At 37.4% G+C, this 22,698-nt stretch overlaps 1 protein-coding gene across 1 annotated transcript; it reads left to right on the top strand.

The window, feature by feature from the left end:
• Positions 1-2,074: 2,074 nt before the first annotated feature.
• Positions 2,075-21,996, top strand: LOC134655763 (uncharacterized). Its single transcript, XM_063511229.1, has 5 exons — positions 2,075-2,387; positions 14,038-14,168; positions 14,630-14,785; positions 20,843-20,918; positions 21,884-21,996. The coding sequence occupies exons 1-5, from the start codon at positions 2,234-2,236 to the stop codon at positions 21,994-21,996; spliced, it is 630 nt and encodes a 209-aa protein (XP_063367299.1). The 5' UTR covers positions 2,075-2,233.
• The last annotated feature ends 702 nt before the right edge of the window (positions 21,997-22,698 follow it).

Here is a 22,698-nt window from a genome sequence, read left to right as displayed (position 1 = left end):
TATCAGCTGGCGGCCCTGGACTCAATAGAGCGCCGGGCTCATAGACTTTTAGGCGATGACCCAGCTGTCAAATCAAAGTTACAGAGCCTCGATCATCGCCGACGAGTCGCATGTCTATCGGTGTTCTATCGGATACATTCTGGAGAATGCGCACAAGAGCTGCATGACCTGATTCCACCTTCCCCTTTTCATCATCGGACGTCCAGGCGCGGGGAGCGAATGCACCCGTTCGTGGTTAACATCCCATTTGTCCGCACAAAACGATTTGCCTCGTCTTTTTTGGTAAGGACGGCTAAGGAATGGAATGCGCTCCCGTCATCCGTATTCCCTGAGAAATATGACCTCGGTCTCTTTAAAGCTAGAGTGAATAGGCTATTACTGAACCGGTGAGCTCCATCTTAGGCTCTGTCTTCACTTTCCATCAGGTGTGTCTAGAGCCAATCGCCGATCAGTTTACCATAAAAAAAAAAAAAAAAAAAAAAAAAGAGTATTTTTTTTAATCAGAGGCCTCCAGGAAAACGATATCATCACTAATTAATGTTGAATATTTTATGTTCGATCTTTCCATTCGCCCACTCTACTCGTCGGGAAGAATGGTGAAGCTATCAATCCTACATTACGCACAAACAAGCGTACGTTTCGGCACCATCCATACTGGAATATTGAAAACACGACAGCTCGTACCAAGCACACTTTAATTGCATTCGAATACCTCTGTTCTTCCAGATTTTGTCGAGGTTAGCCATATCACTCTTAGCCACGCCAGCTCTGCGGCGTGTCTCGGCGGTGCAACCACCGGCACTGGTTATCAGCCCAAGATATACAAACTAGCTCGCTTATTCGTAATCGCTGAGTGCGTCGTGCGTCGGTAAATGGATGTACGTTTGCCCTGTCTACTACCATTACTATTACTTTGGTCTTGAAATGGTTGATCTTAAGACCTCCTAGAACTTTCATCTTCAATTTTCTTCAGAAGAGCCGTCATTTCGACGTATTTCTTGTTGTTACACCACCATGAGATCCTATGGTAAATGAGCCCTGTGATTTCATTGCCTAGTCAATTGTAAAGCCTACTTCATATATCGCTCATCTTTCTTGACGCTGAATATTGAGGATTACTCAATTACATTAATGGGTGTGTCAAAATTGATGTATATTTGACCACTGTAACATATATAATTCCAAATAATCCATATTGTAATCAAAATACCAACTTGCAATAGCTAATTAACAACACTCAAGGTCACGCCGATTTCACGCCGATCATTTATCGGCGGCGGCGGCGTGGCAAAAAAACCCGGCGGCGGCGGCGCGCCGGCGCGGCGCACACGTCTACAAGCGAGTAATGTTTTTAGTTTAGACTTTTAAAGTTGTAATTCGGTTGGTTGCATGCACGGAGGCTAGGCTAATTATAAACGTATATACTACTTATAGCACTGCATTTGCTGCCTTATAATTATATTATAGGTACCACTGTGGAAAGGTACAGTCTCCTGCAGTAATATTACTCTTGTAAGGCCGCAAAAATATGTGACAGGCTTTTATGACTCTGCAAATAAGATCTTGTCAGATATTTTTGCGGCCTTCGAAGAGTAACATGTAAATGCAGGTGACTGTATAGAGGGGCCATATTGAAATCACCTCTATTCCATAGCCACCAGGCGATAGAAATGAAATGAAAATGAAATGAAAAACTTTATTTTCAGACAACTATTGGCCCATAGATAAATACCTTAAAACTAGCATACATATTATTATAAAATATATCTTAAAACTAAACACACAAAATTATGGCTAGCCACAGTCGAGCACAGCACATATATACGTAGCATCCCCTTTGGTGTTGCAGGTGTCCATGGGCGGCGGTAATTACTTACCATCAGGCGATTGGCTTATTTGCCTCCTATATCATAAAAAAAAAACAATAGCTAGAGTCTGTTCGGAAAGAGAAAAGTCGTGGAATGTATTGGGCCCATACATTCCTCGACTCTTCTCTACTTACTTTACTTTTTGCTCTTTCGTTTCCGCACCGCACAGACTCTAAAAGGTAGATACGTCTTAGGACTGTCCTTTTTAGAAAACCCCGTAAAAAATTCAGGCAGTCAATGTCAAAAGAAAATTACCAAAGCATCTGTCAAAACCAACGTTACGATTTAAAACCTTTATGGCCTCCTGTTAAAATCTACAGTTTACTACCGAAATTTCTGTAAAATCAGGTCGAAATTTCAGTAAAATGTGCGACAATCAGAACGTGAGAGCGGATCGCATAAGATGCGAGGCATGTCGGACCATAAACCTGGCAAAGGACGCGTACTACCCCAAGCCGAGCATGGAACTGTACAACAAGTGCACCCCCGTACGGAAGCCGGACTGTGGACGTATATTAGGTACTTCGTAATCAATAATCATGCTATTTCAAGTAGAAACATACTACTAACTTAACCTTTCCTGTGTGGCCTGTCAAAAATGTGTTATTTAAACATAGACGGTAGGATCCTATCTATCTATATATATAAAATTGAAAAACCAGAACGGGATAAAAAACGAGGGAAAAAGCGAGATAGCGCCTTACAAATTTCTAAAAAAGTTTTTGACACGTTTCTCGAATACGACGCACGTATGATAAGAAAAAACTGTTCCAATCTATTATCTAAATATGAGAATCGAACTAGAGCATAAAAACTGTCGCTTTCGATGCGTATTTAATTTACAATAAGCAAAAGAAATTTTCATAACAATCTTCATTTTACGACAATCGGCCATTTTCGGCAACTCTCGGTTGATTTCGTTTCGGTGGTGCTACAGACTAGACGAAATTATTCGTAAGTTAAAGTAACCTAAATTATGTTTGTCATGTTGGTATACAGTTATTTCGGAGTTTTTTTACACGAAGTAAAATAAAAGGTGCTGTCAACCTCAACCTCAGTCTATGCATATATTATACTACTCTTTGGTCTATGCCCATACGAGTGACTTATGCCATATATGACTTATCAATCAAAATAATATTATCATATTATTAATAATTTGTATTTTGTTGTTTTAAATTTCTTTTTGAGTTATATTATTCAGATTGACTTTCACAGCTTCGGCAAACATTGTCATTCGTCCGGGGAACGGGCCGCCGAGATGGGCCAAGAATACAAAGTTGATAGCAAGTTATAATGTAGGTACTTAGATAAAGTGCATGTTCAGATATTTTTGAGCGACCTGATGAAAATAAGCAAATGTACAGTCAGCAGTCAGCCAAATATCGTAATATAACTTTGTCGCCATAGAAATAAGGATGTGTTCCGATATAGTGGCGAAATATTGAGACAATAGCGGCTAAGCTTCAGTGGCTCGGATACGAGATAATGGAAGAGGATCGTGCCGTGAGGAGAGCCTACTTGGGACAACGAAATGGGAGACGCTCGATCGGACGTACTAGGTACCGCGGGCGGTGGTCGTCCATATTTCGTCCGTCCTTAAGGGCCTACTGCAGCCGCGTCTGGCGCTTCGTAAACCACGCCCGCTAGTTCTTCCCTCCCCGCTAACACGCACACATGGAAACGCTTCGCGCCGCACGTGAAGTTTGTGTGACCTTTTAGCACCATCTAACGTTACAGAAGTTAACTACCATTATACGTGGTCGCTGCGGTCGGCCAGAAACTTAAATTCGGAAAAAATTGAAACAGATGGCGTTGTTACTTGTTCATTATAGCAAACAATAAAATAATTAATTCATAAACCTGCATATTTATTGTTGTTTTGGAAGATGTTAACATCATAGAAGCAGCAGCGTATATAGCATATAAGTTAAGAGTATTGATAATAAGAAAATAGCACAAGAACAGAAAAGAGATTATTTTTGATAAAATATGATGAAAACAGATTTACTTGATTACGCTCACCTGACTTTGCGGTCACTAAATGCAAATTTCAACCTTATTGTTATGGGGTTACAATAACCCTGGGGTTGCAGGCGTCCATGGTCGTTATTATTATAAATGCTTTGGTTGAAATGCTTTTTAACCCTCGAATTTTTCATAGGTACAGTCACCTGCAATAATATGTTACTCTTCGACGGCCGCAAAAATATGTGACACGCTCTTATGGCTCTACAAATAAGATCTAACATGATCTACCGCAAAACGGCCTTCGGTGTGCAGCTGACTGTACTCGTATTCATTGTTGTATAGGTGGGTATTAATTGGAAATTAAACGAACTTACCTGTAAGTGAAGTTCATTTCAATTATATTAGCTGCACAAACTTCGAAATGATAATTTTACTTGTAGTAGGCGCATCATGCCGCCTCCGGCCATGCTATTTAGAGAGAGAAAGTTTTTCTCAAATTCAGACTTCCGAACGCACGTCACGCAACCCACGCGTGACGCTTCTGTCAAACGTCATTTAGTTTAGAGTAACAAGCCAAGTCAAAACACTTTCACTGCCAGAGACCCGCTAGGCGGGTTCTCTTTTCTTAGGCGCTTGGCGCTACAAAGCGGAAAACACATATTATCAGCTTCGCTCGTAGCTCGCGCTGGCAGTGAATATGCCAACAGATATAACAGCTTGGCCAACTCGGCAAAGCCAAAATTGTCTAAAACTTTGACAGGGATTTTCCACTATTAGAATCCCTGGTTGTCTCAGGACAACGCGGGTACTGGGCGGGAGGGATTATCATTTCGAAGTTTGTGCAGCTAATATAATTGAAATGAACTTCACTTACAGGTAAGTTCGTTTAATTTCCAATTATTATTACGCTGCACAAACTTCTTCAATGATAATTTTACTTGTAGATGTTTAGAGATAAGTATTCAAAGTTTGATTTGGCTTTGTATGGGAACAATGAAAGCAATGATTTTTGATTTCATTTTAAAATACCTACCGTTTTAGTTCGGTATGAGTAACTGTCTATTTCCAATATGAATATAATTTTAATTATTACACATTATTTAGAGATCTAGTGAGATCATCATTTCATCAAACTGCTTATCATATGATACCTAGTTGAAACAAATAATACATTGTTCCTTATTAAAGGGTATTTTATTAGTACCACTTAGTACCAAATAAAAAACTTAATTATGAAGTATAGGACTATCAAAAAATCTAAAGATGGCATAAAATGAAAGTTTTAGAGAATTCAATAGCTATAAGCAACTCTTAACTGTCTCTTAACAGTGTGTTGCTGCTTTTAGCAACCCTTATTCTCTTATTAACTAGATAGAAGAAAGAATAACTAAGGATCTAACAAGATCATTGGATGAAACTATGGCCCTATTATTATGAAATTGGGCAAAATCGTCAGAAGTCTTACTCCAACGTAATGTTTTTCTTCCATCAATATGACACCAACGCATAACAGGTTGAATGTTTGTTGAAAAATAGAAATATCAATACCACTTAAAGTATCTTTAAGAGTCGACTTAATTCATCTACGAATCGTTTGGGAAGTGATGAGGTATTTTTCCGGCAATAAATAATAACTAATGAATAGCATTCTTCGTTCTTATATATAAGTAACATACAGCTAGGTAATGTTTTGGCCTGAGAACAAACCTCATTCAATTTCAAATTAAGTAGTTTTTCCCTACAAAATGTTAAAGATAGCAACATTTCTCAAATTTAAAATCAAGGATAGGGTTTTAGCGCGCTGTGTGCAATCACCATAGCCAGAATAATAAGTAATTTTTTACTATTTCTTAATCTTGTAATGAAAGATTTTTATTTGATGGTGAAATTATTGATAAATAATTAAATACTGATTTAGATTAGGTACAAGCTCACACTTAAGGTTGAGGTGGGTGTAGTCAAAAAACGTTTTTCATAAAGCGTTCCACCTTATCATTTGAGGAGAGCCTATGCCGCAATACAGGCATAAGAGCAATTTATAAAAAAATATTTCTATACCTAGCTCCCTCATTACATAATTCTATTAAATAGCAAGCACTTCTCGAACAGCTGCTATGAAATAATTAATGTAAGTATGCTTAATTGTTCCACAAAAACATACACCAGTGTTGACGGTGTTGGGCGCAAGGGACTCCACCGTACTGTTGGTCGCGCCAATCGGAAGTTCCTCCTCTCTCCTCCGCTCCTTCAGTGATGGCTGAAGACACTTCCCGGTTAACACAGGGGTAACCAGGATAAGACGATGTTGAATCTTGTTAACCCGGTGTGAAACCGAAACTTGTGAAACCGGTTAATGGAATAAGTTTTTATAATTGAGAAGCTAGGGCTCAAATCCATATAATTATATGTATGTAACATATAAATATTTTGTAAAACTGAGTAGGTACAATGACCGTGCCTTCTGCTTTTCCTAGAACTTTAATACCTTGAATTTCATTTCAAATGGAAGGAAAGCACAGATAAAATGTTTTTTATAACCATGAAAATGTGAAAGCATCTATGTAGAAAACCATCTGGGTTAATTAATTACTTCACTAGGGTATGTATAGCGTCCACATATTTCATCTGCACGACTATTAATAACTCGATCAGAGGAGTTCCAGAATGTTGCAACACATTTCAAAATATTCATTGTTTAATTTATATTAAATCTCCGAGATCTTGATATTCGAGGTAAGCCAGTGCTGTCAAACTGGTTTAACTTGACAGACATAAAGACGTACTCATTTGAGTAACCACTGTTGAATTGAAACTCGTATGGCAATCTCAGATTGATTTCTAATACCTATAGGATTCTCACTTGCATATTTGGCAGGTTTTTATCAGCAAAATCGAATAGTTTATCATCTCTCACTCATCTTATGCTAAATGATCCTAGACATAAACATACTGTATTTCATTTCACCTAGTCGGTTTTTAATTAGTTGAGATAGCTGTATTATCTTCTTTCAGTAGTATCTCACACTGATAAATCTGAAAGGAATGTCTTTTAACATAAAGACGATCGACAATCGACATATTACTGAAGAGATAAGTTGACAATGACAACCCATGGATTTGACAGTGACAGCGACGTTCCGTTCGCGCTCCGATTATTCTGAAGCAATTCTTAGAGCTGCGTTAAACTTGGCAATTTTTCTCTTCTTGCATTCTTCAAATTCAAATGCGTAATGTCGGGATGTAGAATGAATTTAATATATGCGATATAATCCGTTTTATTTAGCCATCAGATTATATTACACTAGGTGATATTTATTGGCATTATATTTCTTTAAAATATATTAAATTCAGTATACTTAACATACATGTGTATGCCATATTCATTTAGCCAAACTTATAGCTATACAAACAACCCATTTATATGAACAAAGTTATAAACTTATAAAAATGTAACCAGTTTATAAAATATTGGGTAAATAAATAATCTAGATATTAGCCAGCTTTCTGAGGTATTTAGGTGCTAGTTCCATTTGATTATGACTCCATATATCTTGTATAGGTACATACATAGTATAAGAAACATTTATTGTAAGGAGTTTCAACAATGGATATAGTGTGACCTCTAGACCTTATACACTTCATGAAAGGTCCGATACATATAGCTAGAGAGATATCTATATATAATCACATAATAGTCTAATGACAGGAATTAAAATTGAAATTTCATATTTCCATATGAAACACAGATGTTTCCCAAATTCAAGAATCAGGTAAAAACAACTTGGAGCTAGTGCCATGTAACAATTTGTGTTATTAGTTTTATGGCAGTTCCAATTTCTTGTTGTATTAAAACTGCTTAGATGCAATAATTTTACTTGTCTTAGCAATATATCTGTATTTATTTCCCATAGGGTTTTGTACAGAAAATATTTTAACGAAATATTGAGCTGTATGAAATGTAGGTACCTACATTAAGAACATCATAGGCATATATTATTTTGTACACACAGCATATATCACAGTCACATATTTTTCCAGTACTTGACTGTTAATTTTACAGAAATATCCATTTTTCGGAATACCTGTAAATACTGGCACAGATAAGATAGGAGTTTTGTATGAGCTCCGCTTCCTTATTGCTGCTTTTATCCAGGCCGTGCTGTCGCTGGGACTAGGAGCGACCTTGTGCCTGCAGAGAGGATAGTGTTGCTCCGCTTCCTTATTGCTGCTTTTGACCAGGCTATTTTGTATGTTGCTAGTAAGTAGTAAATACTTTATTGTATGAAACAAAGATAAGTAACATCAAAAACATACATTGTAAAAATATGATTGGTAGTTGAGCCCTGTAAGATTAAATTTCTTAGGACTTACAATAATTTATAAGTCATTAGTTATTCTTGCTAGCACACCTTATCACATACATCACTTGTCAACAGCATGTTTAAAAGATTTTTTAAAACATCTTATGCCATTTATTGGGATTCATTATTGAACAGCTACCTTAGCTAAGATTGTTAGTGATGACAATCGCACAAAAATGAGCAGTCACTTATGGTTCTGTTACAGTGCACAATTGTATTGAGAGCTAAATCATCACAGTTAGAGAACAGGTTGATTTTGTTTAATTTCAATACTTAGCCTTGTTCCCTACTGACAAGCATCTCGCCAGCCGCAGCGTAATTCTCTGGGTTCACCTCGGAGCACCAATAATTATTTACAGCGCGGAGTATTTTTTCATAATCTTGTCCGGACCATACTTGTTTTGTAATGTCCTTAATTATATATCTGCGAACAAACAACAGCACAGTCCTAGAAGGGTTAATCCCATAATATTCGAATTTCAGGTGCCTTTATCCACAAGGTCAAGATTTGCTCGCTCGCTTAGTACTTCGCTTGCTTGAATTAGAATAAGTACCTACTTAAATTCAGCTACTTGAAAATGAGTATATATCAAGAGACGGCCTAGTATTGGCATACCACATGATTAACTCATTTGGTTAAGAGCTGTGTCTAGAGTGTAACACGCCACAAAACCCAGTAGGTAAGTTTATCTAACAAGACTTGTAGGTGGCTTATGGTCCACTACCTATTTGCAGGTAGGACATGAGCAATGTCTCAGTGCTGTTGGCAAGGAATATGTGACAATATCCCATGGCTACTGGCAGTGAACGCACCTAGTGTAGTACGCCAAGGTTGCCAAGTGCGAATATCAAACAGAGATGTCTAAATTAACACTCCAAAATGATTAGCACAGCCATTTTATGCATTTAGAAACAGATACGCCTAGAATAGCGTTCCAGAATGCATGTGTACAGCACAACCACCAAGTACAGTCAGCAACCAGAGTTGGCTAGTTATAAAACTCCAAAACCACATCACCAACACTAAATAGAAATAACATAACAAATTAGCATTTGGTACTACCACTCTATTACTTACCATTTATGTTCCTTTTTGGAATGTTACATGTTTTAAAAAAGTAACTATTCGAATGCTGGCATTCGATGCTAATTCAGAGAGCGAGGCTTACTGTGGATACCGAGCGAGATCTAGTTCTCGACGCCGCTGGCGGAGATAGGAATCTTGATGATATAGAATTACAGACCTAGAATAGGCCCAAGATCGTGATCTCGATATGTACCGCGTCCGCGCATAGCGGCCCATGGCGACGAGAGGTCGCATTCAGCCTTGATCGCGTACGTTCTTGTATCTTCTTCTCCAATCTTCTTATTCTTCCAATTTACAATTGGGTCACTTTTTATCCTATTTTCCACGTATTTTAAGGAATTTCTTGTCCTTTTATAAACAAAAAGACTTTTTATTTTAGGACACGTAATGGCCGTCGGCTGCATGAAAACGACAATGACGTTTGACAGAAGCGTCACGCGTGGGTTGCGTGACGTGCGTTCGGAAGTCTGAATTTGAGAAAAACTTTCTCTCTCTAAATAGCATGGCCGGAGGCGGCATGATGCGCCTACTACAAGTAAAATTATCATTGAAGAAGTTTGTGCAGCGTAATAATAATATCTTTTATCCGATCGATTTGCATTTATTTGAAATAAATCACAGTGTTTAGTAATTATATGTTTTATTGAATAAGAGATTATTGAAAATCTTTGAATGCAGTTGTTTCTTTAAAAAACAATAATGTTTCATTTAAGTAAAATGAGCAAACTTAAGGTTTTAAGGCACTTTCCCTCCAGGGCCCATAATTTTTTTCCACCCGGTAGTAGACAACAATTTTTTTCGACTAAATGAAGTTTTATTAGATAAATCGTTGATCACATGGTTCGTTTCACACATCACATCAAATCGTTTGTCATCACAATCAAAATTTGTCAAAAGTAATGAAATTTATGCCAAAAAAACATAAATAAAACATATAAATTCAACACATTTTTTTAATAAAAATCTTTCTCGATGATATAAAAAAGAACATCGACAAATTATGTTCAAAGAATTAATATCAAAACAGATGTCATAATTAGGATTGGCTACTTTAAGAAAGGGACAGAGAGATTTAATCCTCTCGCTCTGCACGTTTTTCTCATTCCTCCTTGTCAAGCCAAAATAAACTATAAAATGATAGTAACACAGTACATTGTAATATTCACTTTTTCCACGGTATCATGTCATTGTAAATTACTTATGTGAAATTGTAGTGGCGTGCGACTTTCAAACCGGAGGTCACGGGTTCGAACCCCGGCCCGTGCAAGTGAGTTTTTGTAAGTAGAGACCTTTTTTAGTGGTACTTAAATATAATAACTTTTCGTATTATTGAAATAAAATATTTTATTCAAACAAACTTAATAATATAATAATTAAAACGAATAATATCAATTAGTTTTTAATATTTATTCAATTATTTTAAATTATTTGAGCATGAAACATACTAGATTTATTTTTATCATTACAATAGAAAAAAAGAAAAAAATATATTCTTATAGATATTTTATTTTCAAACAAAAATAAAGCAAAAAGTTACGGTTAGATTCTGATGGCTAAATACCAAACAGCTACCGATACATTTCAATATCTGTCGAAATTTCCTAACCCGTTGTAACTGACAAAGAGTATAGATTTCGACGTAGCATGACGTAGCTAAGCAAACACGCACACATGCGTAACGTATAGGCCTGTAAGAAGGCACCATCATAGGTTTACCTCCGATTCCGTTACTACTCAATGGAGTTACGACTCAACGTTTATTGGATATTAAAATTTTACGTAATTCGGAGCGCTGCGCGAAGTGACATAGGTCTTACCTCTTTGAGGCACGACGGCCATCTAACATTACTGGCATAAAGGATGCATTTATGACTTTGACGCATGACAGAAAGAGAAACCGAACTGCGTAAAATGGGCGTTTGCTGTTGAATTCATAAAATCAAAAATCGATAATAAATCCATCGGTAAAGGATAATAAGTTAATATTTAGTTCTTTGAAAGTTAAGACGAGATGAAAACCTTTGCTGTAAGGTGGATTGTGCTGGATATGGATGTGTTTTCTAGTTGCACGAAGCTAAAACCGAAAAATGAACACGTAAGTTTGGATTTATTTTCTATCGAGAAAATTTTAAGCATTCGTTTTTCGACTACTACGAAATGTCTTATCATATAGTCAAGAAACATATATCCGAAAATCACTACTGTTTGTTTCCGGGGCTAGCCACTGCCACCTTTCTAAGATCCTGTTATTTTTCGATGCACGGCCTTAAAGCGGAAACTAATCTAATGAACATTTTTGCAACTAGGCTTATAAAAATAATTTTTTTATGTTGAAACAAGTTTTAAATATATACCTACGTAGATGAAAAAAAACAATCTTGAGTGCCTTTTATCAAATCACATAATTTGCGAATTAAGTTATCCAAATAACGGCTATACAAATAAGAAATACCTATCATAGTTATAAACCCTGGAAGGGTTGAATACATAATAATGTCGGTATAACTAAACATAAGACAAACTCTTTATTTCATTTACGCGAGCGGAGCTGCGGGCCCGTCTAGTAAATAATAGATGTGGTATACGAGTGCGTCCGCGAGGGTCAAAACATAGGCAATGCGACACTATGATTGAATTGAATTGAATTGAAATAGCCTTTATTCCTGACGTCATACATTTTTACATTTTCTTTTGCACTAAGTATACAAGTATTTATCTATGTTTTATTTATTTATGTTTGTACTCCTTTCTTTTTTCTTTTTTCTTTGTCAGGCTGTCTTTGACATAGGCCTCCTCCAGGCGACGCCACTCCTCGCGGTTTTTTGAGAGTCTTCTCCAGTCTTCAGGAAAGTCATCTTCCCATCTTTTGTACGGTTTGCATTTTGGTCTTTTCTTTCCTCTTGGGTACCATTCTGTGACATATTTTGTCCATTTGTCCTTTTGTGAGCGCATCATGTGCCCTGTCCACTTCCATTTAAGTGTTCGGATTCTCTGGGAAATGTCTTCTATTTTGGTCGTTTTCCTAATATCTGAGAGTCTGCACACTACGACACTATGATTAGTAGAATTTATTTGTTACCGCGCTTTCGCTGTTACTCCTTATGAAAGATACATAAGACTATCCCGTTCGGTCATTTCCCCCCACCCCTTCATGCCTGATCCAGTTAAAATACTAGATTCATGTAGGTATTTAAAGTATCTATACGAGAGATGCTCGAGTCGGGCCTCGCCACAGAGGAAAGCTTAGGATACGCAAGAAAAAGTAACAGGTTACCTATAGATATAGAAACACAAGCAGAGGTAAACAACGTGCGGTCTTATCGCTAAAAAGCGATCACTTCCAGACAACCACAATGTATAATTGTATAATCATTAGCTTTACTGATCCACTCAGTGATAAATGGGACATTTTATGTAAGGAAAATAAGTTACGTTGAATCCGTTGCATCTAGTGCATGCAAAATCGGTATCGGAAAATGTTTCATGAATGTACCTAATCGCCTTTTATGTATGTTGAATTGATTTTTACGTTTGTTATATTTAAAACAACGCCTTATTAATCTTGCAATCCTGGTAACAACTGCAACCTCCAATTACAATCCAATTACAAGAATGTGCCGCCAATATAACGATTTAACAGCCGGTGATCATCGCGGTAGGGGCATTGATATTTTTGACCCTCACATCGCTAGGTTTAGGAAGTGCTTGGCTGGCGTCCTCTTCTCCTCTTCTCCCACTAAACTGATGACATCTGCCTTAATCCTCTAAGTTTGTTTCATCTGTGATGTTTAATAGTTTTTATATGTAAAGTTCGTTACTCGTTATATTGTAATGTTTAGATAGTTTTTTCTTCTCTGATATTTTTCACTGTAGCTATAATATGGTGTTAATTAGTTTGTAATATTTCCGCTAAATTGTAAAACATGCTGTGTACACTTGTTTTGGATCTCGTGCTAGATTTAAGCCATAATGTACAATTGTATTACCCATGATATTGTACGATGTCTGTTTAGTGTACCTAATAAAGTAAAAAAAAAAAAAAAAAAAAAAAACCTGCTACTATGTTACAATTTAACCACAACAGATTTTCTTCATACATTTCATTATTTGTGTTTCCTTTCTCATTCTAATCACAGGAATTATGAATGACCGAACGAGTGAATGAGATGTATTATGTAATGCTGCTCTTCCCTCTGATTCCCCTTGCTTTGAAAAGGGAACCTTTTGTATTACATCGTGACTTCTCTTAGTTTCTTTCGCCCTAGTATTTATTACAAATTATGTAATGCCTCACGTGGCCGTTGCTCAGACGATTTTATGAGGCGCTTACACAACCAAGAGTAATACAAATGGCGGGAAGAAGCTGATAACTCGAGATATTTTGTTGAAGAAATTAGAACTTTAAATTAAATTACATAAGGTTCAAATTTCTTCCATTTTTTCCCGCGAGTTATCAACTTCTTCCCGCCGTGTACCGATTTAACCTGTTATATTATATGTATTTGTATTTTATGCAGCAGGTTCATAATAAGCTCTTAAATCTAGAAGGTACAAAAAAGCTTACTCAAATTTTGTAAACAAACCAATTTTAAGACCTTCTTAAGTAGTTACCCCAATAAAGGTTTTGTATGTTAGGGCAAAGTTATTGTTTATTGTCGTCTATATCTTATTACGGAGGATGGAACATGCCATTTTGGCTAAAATAAAGAGAATCTCTGTGTTTACTTAATTTTGTTGTTGTGTCCCACAGAGCTCCCTCTAAACCCCACCTGCATCAGAGTGTGCCCCAGACATGAAGTCCTTGCGAGGATGAAAGGGGAGCTGCCGCCCAAGATGTGCCCCGTGCCCTATGGTCATGGAAAACTGATGTATGCCGTTAAGGTGAGAAAGCCCTCTTTGTTGCTCTAGCTCCCTCTAAACCCCACATCTGATGCCCTCGATGGGGGATGGAGGTTTTCAGAAAAATGTGTAGGTACAGTGTACTTTTCTTCTAAAAACTAGTAACTTTTGGGTTATTTGGACTCATAATGACGGAATTGGTTCAACAAAAGAAAAAACGTGTCCCAAGTTTTTGAATTTTCATACGAAATTTAGGTATCACTTTTGTGACAGTCCATACCATTTTTTGTGAATCATTCATCATTTCCCGAATCGCGCCGAAATTCTGTTTTTCATAATATTGCCGGTTTGGCAGTAAGCGGACATTGATTCTAACTAAACCCAGTAAGTTGTAAAAGAAATAACCCATTAACTTCCTCTCCAACCCCAAGTTATTTAATAAAGAATCTAACAATTCATCATCTCCTAATTACATAAACACAAAACATCATCTCCCTGCACAGGCTGGGCTCCTGGTCGGGGCGGTTTACTTCACGTACACGCAAGGAGTGTGGGGCGACCAGCGCGACGTCACCGAGGCGGTTGCGCGGTGGCAGGAGTACATACGCAGTATGAACACACGCCGCCCTCCCATATTCGACAAGTGCGGTCTTGTTATCGTAAGTGAATTTAAACTTTAAACTAATTATTTTAAGATCGTAAATGCTTTGAGGTACGGAATAACCCCCGCGTTACATTGTAGTAAGCAATAATTATACAACATTGAACTTTGATGCTTGGGTGTAAAGTTTAAATTACAATGCAAAGCTGGAGGACGAGCTTGCGAAGGTTCGACGTTCGACATCGTGTCCCTCAGTTTTTACCCTAGCTCGTTTACTACTAAGCGTAATGAATTCGATCGGCGTAAGTATGCTAGATTAGACCTTACTGCTAAAAATATATAGTTACAATTTCAATGAAAGCTAAGCGGTTGTAAGAGTTTGCGTAAATTATCAATTGTATCCCTTGCCAACGGCATGCTATTTTAACCTGCACGACACTTATGCTACCCTGGTGCGAGCAGTTACGTCATCAGTTAGTTTGGTCGCTAAGGTTACCGTGGACGCTGGACGGAAAATCGCGGCGGGCAGAAAATGCAAGACAGGTTAGCCGGGTTAGCCCGCTGCTGCACAAGTGCACAGTGCACACACACGACTGCGAGGAAAATGTACCTACCGTGTGCATTGCAGATGTGAGGGTTGGACTTATAACACATTAGATACGGTACACATTGATATGACACAGGCCATGCCGTGTACCGTAAGTGCACATCGCCCCACTATTTTGGTTTTTCATTTTCATGCACAGAAAATTATAAACACACAATTTCGCTGGCTGCCCAGGGAGTCTACCGCGAAAATCAAAATTCGTAAATCGCGGGGACCTTTATCTTTTACTCCAATGAAGCCAATGAATAAGTAGAGTGACAGACAAAGATGCCCGCAATTTGCGAACTACGATTTTCGCGGTAATACCCCAGAGTACCTACACTCTCGCTTGCCGCAACATTATTGTTATTGTTTTTGGAATAATTTATACAAGAGAAGAAAAAGAAAACCGAAGTGCTCACAGAAAACTCTAGGCGGGCCAGTCCATAATCGACAATAGTAAAAGAGGGAGTCAACAATTAAATTATCCATTCATTCTATTCCTATCCCCAATTCTTGTTACCAAATCTAAGCTCTAATGTAATGATTTTAAAATCCAAAATGCATTACCGTTTACGGATATAAAAGCTCCTTGGCAGTTTTGTGACCCTAGTATGCAATAGAGTTGAAAAGATGCCGGCCATGCGTATCGACCTACACCTTGCCTTCATGACATTCCTCTGCTACTCCTCAATCCTATTGGACACCCTGTAACCTAGAAATGATGCTGCCTTGGTACTTTGTTTTCGTATTAAAAGCTCAACAGTCAAATTCTATTGTGTCAGCCCATTGTCACCCACGCCCACGTTGAGATACTTTTTAGGGTTCCGTAGCCAAATGGCAAAAAACGGAACCCTTATGGATTCGTCATGTCTGTCTGTCTGTCCGTCCGTATGTCACAGCCACTTTTTCCGAAATGAAACTTGGTAAGTAGAATGTGAACCGCATTAAGATTTTCACATAAAAGTAGAAAAAAAAACAATACATTTTGGGGGCTCCCCATACTTAGAACTGAAAAAAAAAACATCAAACCCATACGTGTGGGGTATCTATAGATAGGTCTTCAAAAATGATATTGAGGTTTCTAATATCATTTTTTTCTAAACTGAATAGTTTGCGCGAGAGACACTTCCAAAGTGGTAAAATGTGTCCCCCCCCCTGTAACTTCTTAAATAAGAGAATGATAAAACTAAAAAAAATATATGATGTACATTACCATGCAAACTTCCACCGAAAATTGGTTTGAACGAGATCTCTAGTAAGTAGTTTTTTTTTGGGGTCCCCATACTTAGAACTGAAACTCAATTTTTTTTTTACAGTACATATGGGGCTACTTTTCCGCACTAGTGCGTAAAATAGCACTTTTCGTGCGTATGTCGAAACTTTAAAGTGCCATATGTACTGTAAAACGTTGTTCGATACACGTGCGAATAGGTAATTCGCAACTCGTGTCGATTTAAAACACTCCCTTTTGTCGTGTTTTAATTTATCGCCACTCGTTTCAAATTTCCTCTTTTTCGCACTTGTATCGAAAATAACTATTTCATCATACCCATACGTGTGGGGTAGGGTAGGTCTTGATGAAAAATGATACTGAAGTTTCTAATATATTTTTTTTTAAACTGAATAGTTTGCGCGAGAAACACTTCCAAAGTGGTAAAATGTGTGTCCCCCCCCCCTGTAACTTCTAAAATAAGAGAAAGATAAAACTAAAAAAAATATATGATGTACATTACCATGCAAACTTCCACCGAAAATTGGTTTGAACGAGATCTAGTAAGTAGTTTTTTTAATACGTCATAAATCCCCTAAATACGGAACCCTTCATGGGCGAGTCCGACTCGCACTTGGCCGCTTTTTTTTAGAATTCCGTAGCATGGTTAATAAAAACCTACCTAGGAGCGGCGCACGTAAACACATTGTTTATAAATAGAGCCAAATGAGTATAGTTTGGTGTTTATTTCTAAATCATATTAAGTGCAATGAAATTTAAGTATGTAGGTATTGCGAAATTAATTAAATTCCACTATTAAGTATGCAAAAATAGCACCATAAATGTACTGTAAAATAGTTATTTTTGATACAAGTGCGAAAAAGAGGAAATTCGAAACGAGTGGCGATAAATTAAAACACGACCGAAGGGAGTGTTTTAAATCGACACGAGTTGCGAATTACCTATTCGCACGTGTATCGAACAATGTTTTACCAAGAACAGATCTTCGTATGTCTTATAGTTTCAGACTTTCCCATACTGACAGATCTAAATGGGCCACCATATTTATAAGAAACAAGAAAGCTTTTATGAGTACAACTAGGAAATTAACGCCCACAAACGTCAAGTTTACCTCTACAGAATTTTCAAATGCAGAATAGATCGCGCTTGACTTGACGAATCACTGTTTAGCCAACAACCTCCAACTCATGCTGCCTTGGTAGCAACAAGGTGCCTACATACGAGGGACACCGGAGCGTTATCTGTCTGCTCTCATTCCGATACGCGTAGAGATGGGTGGGTGCCATACATACACATACAACACGGACAGGTACGTACACTGTCATACAACACAGGTAGGCGTGTACGCACGGGTTTTAGAGGCATCACGGAGATATAATGTGTGTGTACTGTGTGTGTTGTTAAGTCCATACATTGTTGTCAGGTTGTGAATGTAGTGTTGCTAAAGTAAAGACGAGGAGGAGTCGTCATCTTTTGAACTAGAACATCTTTTGGCTTCTAGTTTCGCCATATCCGTCTGTCTGTCCGTCCGCGGCCTTGCTCCGTGATCGTTAGTGCTAGAAAGCTGCAATTTGGCATGGATACATATAGTGTGTCAAAGGTCTGTTTGATTTCAAACATAGACAGAGAGAATCATACTATCTTTGTCTTACACTAGTACTAGCACCCAAAAGAAAAGGATGAGTATAGTTTTTTGTGTTCCTATTTACTGACACGATTTGGTTGACCCAGTATAAATCATGTATGGCGACAGAACAGTACATACAATTAAAAAAACGACCAATATTTTTTTTTGGGTACCTCCCTCCCATACAAAACGATATTTTTTTAATTATTTTTCGCTTGAATCCAATAGTGTGGGTGTGGGATATCGTTGGATAGTTCTTTCAAAACGAATATGGATCTCCAACAACCATTTTTAGGGTTCCGTACCCAAAGGGTAAAAACGGGACCCTATTACTAAGACTCCGCTGTCCGTCCGTCTGTCACCAGGCTGTATCTCACGAACCGTCATAGCTAGACAGTTGAAATTTTCACAGATGATGTATTTCTGTTGCCACTATAACAACAAATACTAAAAACAAAATAAAATAAAGATTTAAGTGGGGCTCCCATACAACAAACGTGATTTTTGACCGAAGTTAAGCAACTTCGGGCGGGGTCAGTACTTGGATGGGTGACCGTTTTTTTGCTTGTTTTGCTCTATTTTTTGTTGATGGTGCGGAACCCTCCGTGCGCGAGTCCGACTCGCACTTGGCCGGTTTTTTTGATAAATGAATATTTTCGGAAATAACCATTGCACTTCGAAAGAAAAAAATATGTGCCTCCCAGAGGGGAGGTACCTTTCAATCAGCAACTTATGTAAAAGTATCGTTATTTAAGGAATGGGGAGTTAAAAATCAGAAGGGTAATTGTGCAACAAACCCATCTAGAACCAGTATTTTAACGCAAAAAAACAATAATAAAAACGCATTTTGAATGTAAAATGACCTAGAGCAGAAACGTATCACTTTCTGCACAATTCATAGATAAACAATGAGTCGTCAGTGACGCACTTTCAGAGCATGAGGACTGAAAAATCAATTACACTAGCAAAAATGAGGAATAAGTAAATTCAAAATCTTCAACAAATTACTTTGCCACTATTGTGAATAAATGCAACGTTCAAGTTCATCAATCATCATTTCATCAACAATTTATTGTAGAATAAAAAGACCCTTTATATAACAACCTTGTATGGTGATAAAATGAAAAATCATATTGACTATATTTATGCGAAACGTCGTAGTTGGTATAAGCAGGTTTTTCTGTTCTGAGTTGATAGCAAAAATAAAATAAACCAAAACCTAATTTTGCACTCAAAGGAGAATAAGAACTAGGTATTTTATGCCCCTATTATGATTAGTTTATTACAAATTAGCTTATCGCTACACTATTTTAACCGTAACACATTTAGCACTCGCGTAATCCAGAAGGCCAAAGTCAGCCATGCGGATGTTGATATCAGCCCCCATTTTTGCAACTTTCGCAGACGCATGGTCCCCCTCTGTGGCCCTAGTTTGTAGGACAAGAGAGGGGCAGGGTGGACCAGGATAAAATGGTTTCAACAATAGGCCTTGTTTCATGCGGAAAGGACGCAATATCCTTTGTAGTGATAACGCCCTAGTATAATTGGGTCATATCATTGACAGTGCTGCGTTGTGAAGTTAATGTGATTGAATTGTTGGTGGAAGAGGCCTCTTAACCCCTCGTCTGTATTCCTATGATAATGATCCTGACCGGATTAAAAGGGACAGGCGTCATCGGGCTGGTAGCCTGTTCTTGGATCCAGAGGCTCAACACACATGCGACTTCTGCGGCAAGAAGTGCCGTGCAGCGATAGGCTTATATTAGCCATAAGCGGAAATGCATTGTCGCTCTTGACACAGCGTTGCAACAATTTTTCGTGGGTTGCAGTGGTCATTGATGATGATTTTCCATTTTTCTCGAGAGCGATTATTTCTGCTTATACCTAGCTATACACACAAACGTAGTTACGCTCTCATTTTAAAACGAATAGCTAGATTGCTCTGAAACTTTGTACTTACAATTAGGAAAAGGTATATCTATGCCTGTAATTACAATTAGTTGTAGCTTCAGATACCATTTCCTCCTTTTACTTCGCTTGGTGCTGGTCAACCAAATCTTGTCAGTAAAAAAAGGCGCGAAATTCAAATTTTCTATGGGACGGTATCCCTTCGCGCCTACATTTTTCAAGTTTGCCGCCTTTTTCTACTAACAACATTTGGTTGACCATCTATACCTACCTTATTTAGATAACTCCTGTGCAGCTTCTTTTTCTCTAAGTAGGCAATACACATTTAACCCTTTTCTAGTCCGCACCAATCTACAAGGTTTTCGCAAATTATCCTAACATTCCAATTAATCCAGCCTTGATGATTCATTTCACGACAAGTCACATTTCCCGAAAACGCAATCTAATTTGAACTTTAAAGCGGAATGCTAAAGTTGGCCCATTGGAGCGTATGTGATCGATAAACGTACAGTCACCTGCAATAATCCGTTACACAATGAAGACAGCAAAAATATCTGACACGATCTTATTTGTAGAGCCATAAGAGAGTGTCACATAATATTTTTGCGGCCCTCGAAGGGTAACATATTATTGCAGGTGACTGTACTATGCCTGGAAAAGGGTTAACAAAGCATTATAATTTTGTTTAGTTTCAAATCTCAACGCGGACGACCTATACAAAAATACAGTTTTTAAAATTTTCATTTGCTTTTATTTTCAGAAAAAGGAAAATCCGGAGAGTATCATCGCTCCAGCCTATGCCTTGTATAAACACTTTGTCACATTGTGTTTTGAAGGCAAGTGATACAATTATACTAACCTATGTTATACCAAATTATACTAAAATAGAACACATATGTATTTTTAAGTATCCGAAAACGAGTGACGTCATACTCTCTGGCTACCCCACATTAGGTTTTAGCATTTTTTATTTCCTGAGGATTCATATCATATTCATATTTATTTATCTATAGCAACCATGGTATTATAGATATTACAAAGTGTGGGTAGTTCCACATGTACCCTGTGAGGGCATAGGTAGCAATAGGTATTACACAATTAGTACGTACCTACTTAATTTGTACTTAGTTGAAAGAATTTGAACCTCCATATCGCAGGTGACTGTACCAACTTACCAAGACCCAAAATAACCATAATAGGGTGTTTGACTACTAGTCACATCAGTTTCTTTTTACGAACTGTCAAAATGATTTTGCTACTATGGAATTTATACGAAACACTAGCATGTGACGTCACAATCAAATTACCTACTCTTTATAGTTTTATACGGGTTTAAAAATAGAAATTCTTTAAAAATAACTGCTGTCTACGTTTGTCTATTAACCTTCTGGTGCTTTATTTCATGCATCGTGTAAAATGTATTTTTTTAATACTGTCAAATACCCTATAGCAGTTAGTTATATTAGTTGATTAGAATACTCGTGAAAGGTACTAAATCGTGAGCACAGTAAAAAATATAGGATTGTTGACTCTGCACAGGCTTTGCCGCGACAGAGCGTGGAAGTACCATCATAAACCTCAAATTCCACTGGAAATATAAAGTTTATAGTAGTACGTCCACACTTTGTGATTCAGGTCCGTGTAGAGTTAGCTTAGGGTGGTATTCCACCTGTCCAATTTCATTATCCGATGTGTAGCTGCGTCTCATATTTTTCTTAGTGAGAGAGTGAGACGCAATGCACATTGGACCAAGAAATTGGACAGGTGGAAAACCAACCTTAGACTGACTCTATCTTTGCAGGTATAGTGAAGCTCCCTCAAATTCTCAAATGCCAATACTTGGAGTATCTAAAAGCCATTCATAAGAAAAAATTGGACGATATACGTGAAAGAAAACTTAGGAGGCATGGATGAAGATTTTTGTGAGTATATTTTTATTAGATGTATAGTTTTTTACAAAAATAAACTGTAGCCTACCTAAGCTAATAATTTCAAAAAATAGCCAAACCTGTGTATATTTTTTTATAAAAATAACTTGTCTTAAAAATCACTTTTGAATTTTGTTAGTTACATTTCAAGTTGATATAGTAAGGAATTAAAAAAATCGCCAAATACTAAAATTACACGCGATGTCTTTTAAAATATTGTGAAGTTTCAAAACATTTGGTTTGATAAAAAAATATTCACCCTTACGCTTTCAATTGTAAATTTGTAATGTAACTTGTAGGTAAGCTCAGCTAATATAAGGAAAACCTTTTGTTTAATTAGGTATATTTATAAACAATGTTTTGGAAAGTGTTTGGAAATAAAACTTCTTACCTACAGCTTTACAGTTTTTATTTGTAACCTAGGTCCTTAAACTATGAATCGTGGAAGATTTAGCCTGGGGCCTAGCTATGATGACAATCTTTGATAGAAATCATTATTTATATTAATATATATAATAGGTATGGAAATAGCGACTGACGTTACTTTTCGTAGCTTTGTCATCCCGGTACATTTTTAGGGGGAACCCTACCTAAGGGGTAAAGGGTAAAAAGCGGGACCCTATTACTAAGACTTCGCTGTCCGTCCGTCCGTCCATCCGTCTGTCACCAGGCTGTATCTCATGAACCG

This window comes from Cydia amplana, chromosome 17, assembly GCF_948474715.1.
Source record: "Cydia amplana chromosome 17, ilCydAmpl1.1, whole genome shotgun sequence".
Lineage (NCBI taxonomy): Eukaryota > Metazoa > Arthropoda > Insecta > Lepidoptera > Tortricidae > Cydia > Cydia amplana.
Note: the sequence above shows the minus strand (reverse complement) of the source record. Positions and strands in the feature narration are given on the sequence as shown.

Bases quoted from the DNA above. Each gene is read 5' to 3' on its own strand.
- LOC134655763 (XM_063511229.1), top strand. From the start codon at position 2,234: ATGTGCGACAATCAGAACGTGAGAGCGGATCGCATAAGATGCGAGGCA. The intron at 14,169-14,629 runs GTGAGAAAGCCC...CTCCCTGCACAG, and splicing joins AACTGATGTATGCCGTTAAG to GCTGGGCTCCTGGTCGGGGC. The intron at 20,919-21,883 runs GCAAGTGATACA...CTATCTTTGCAG, and splicing joins TGTCACATTGTGTTTTGAAG to GTATAGTGAAGCTCCCTCAA.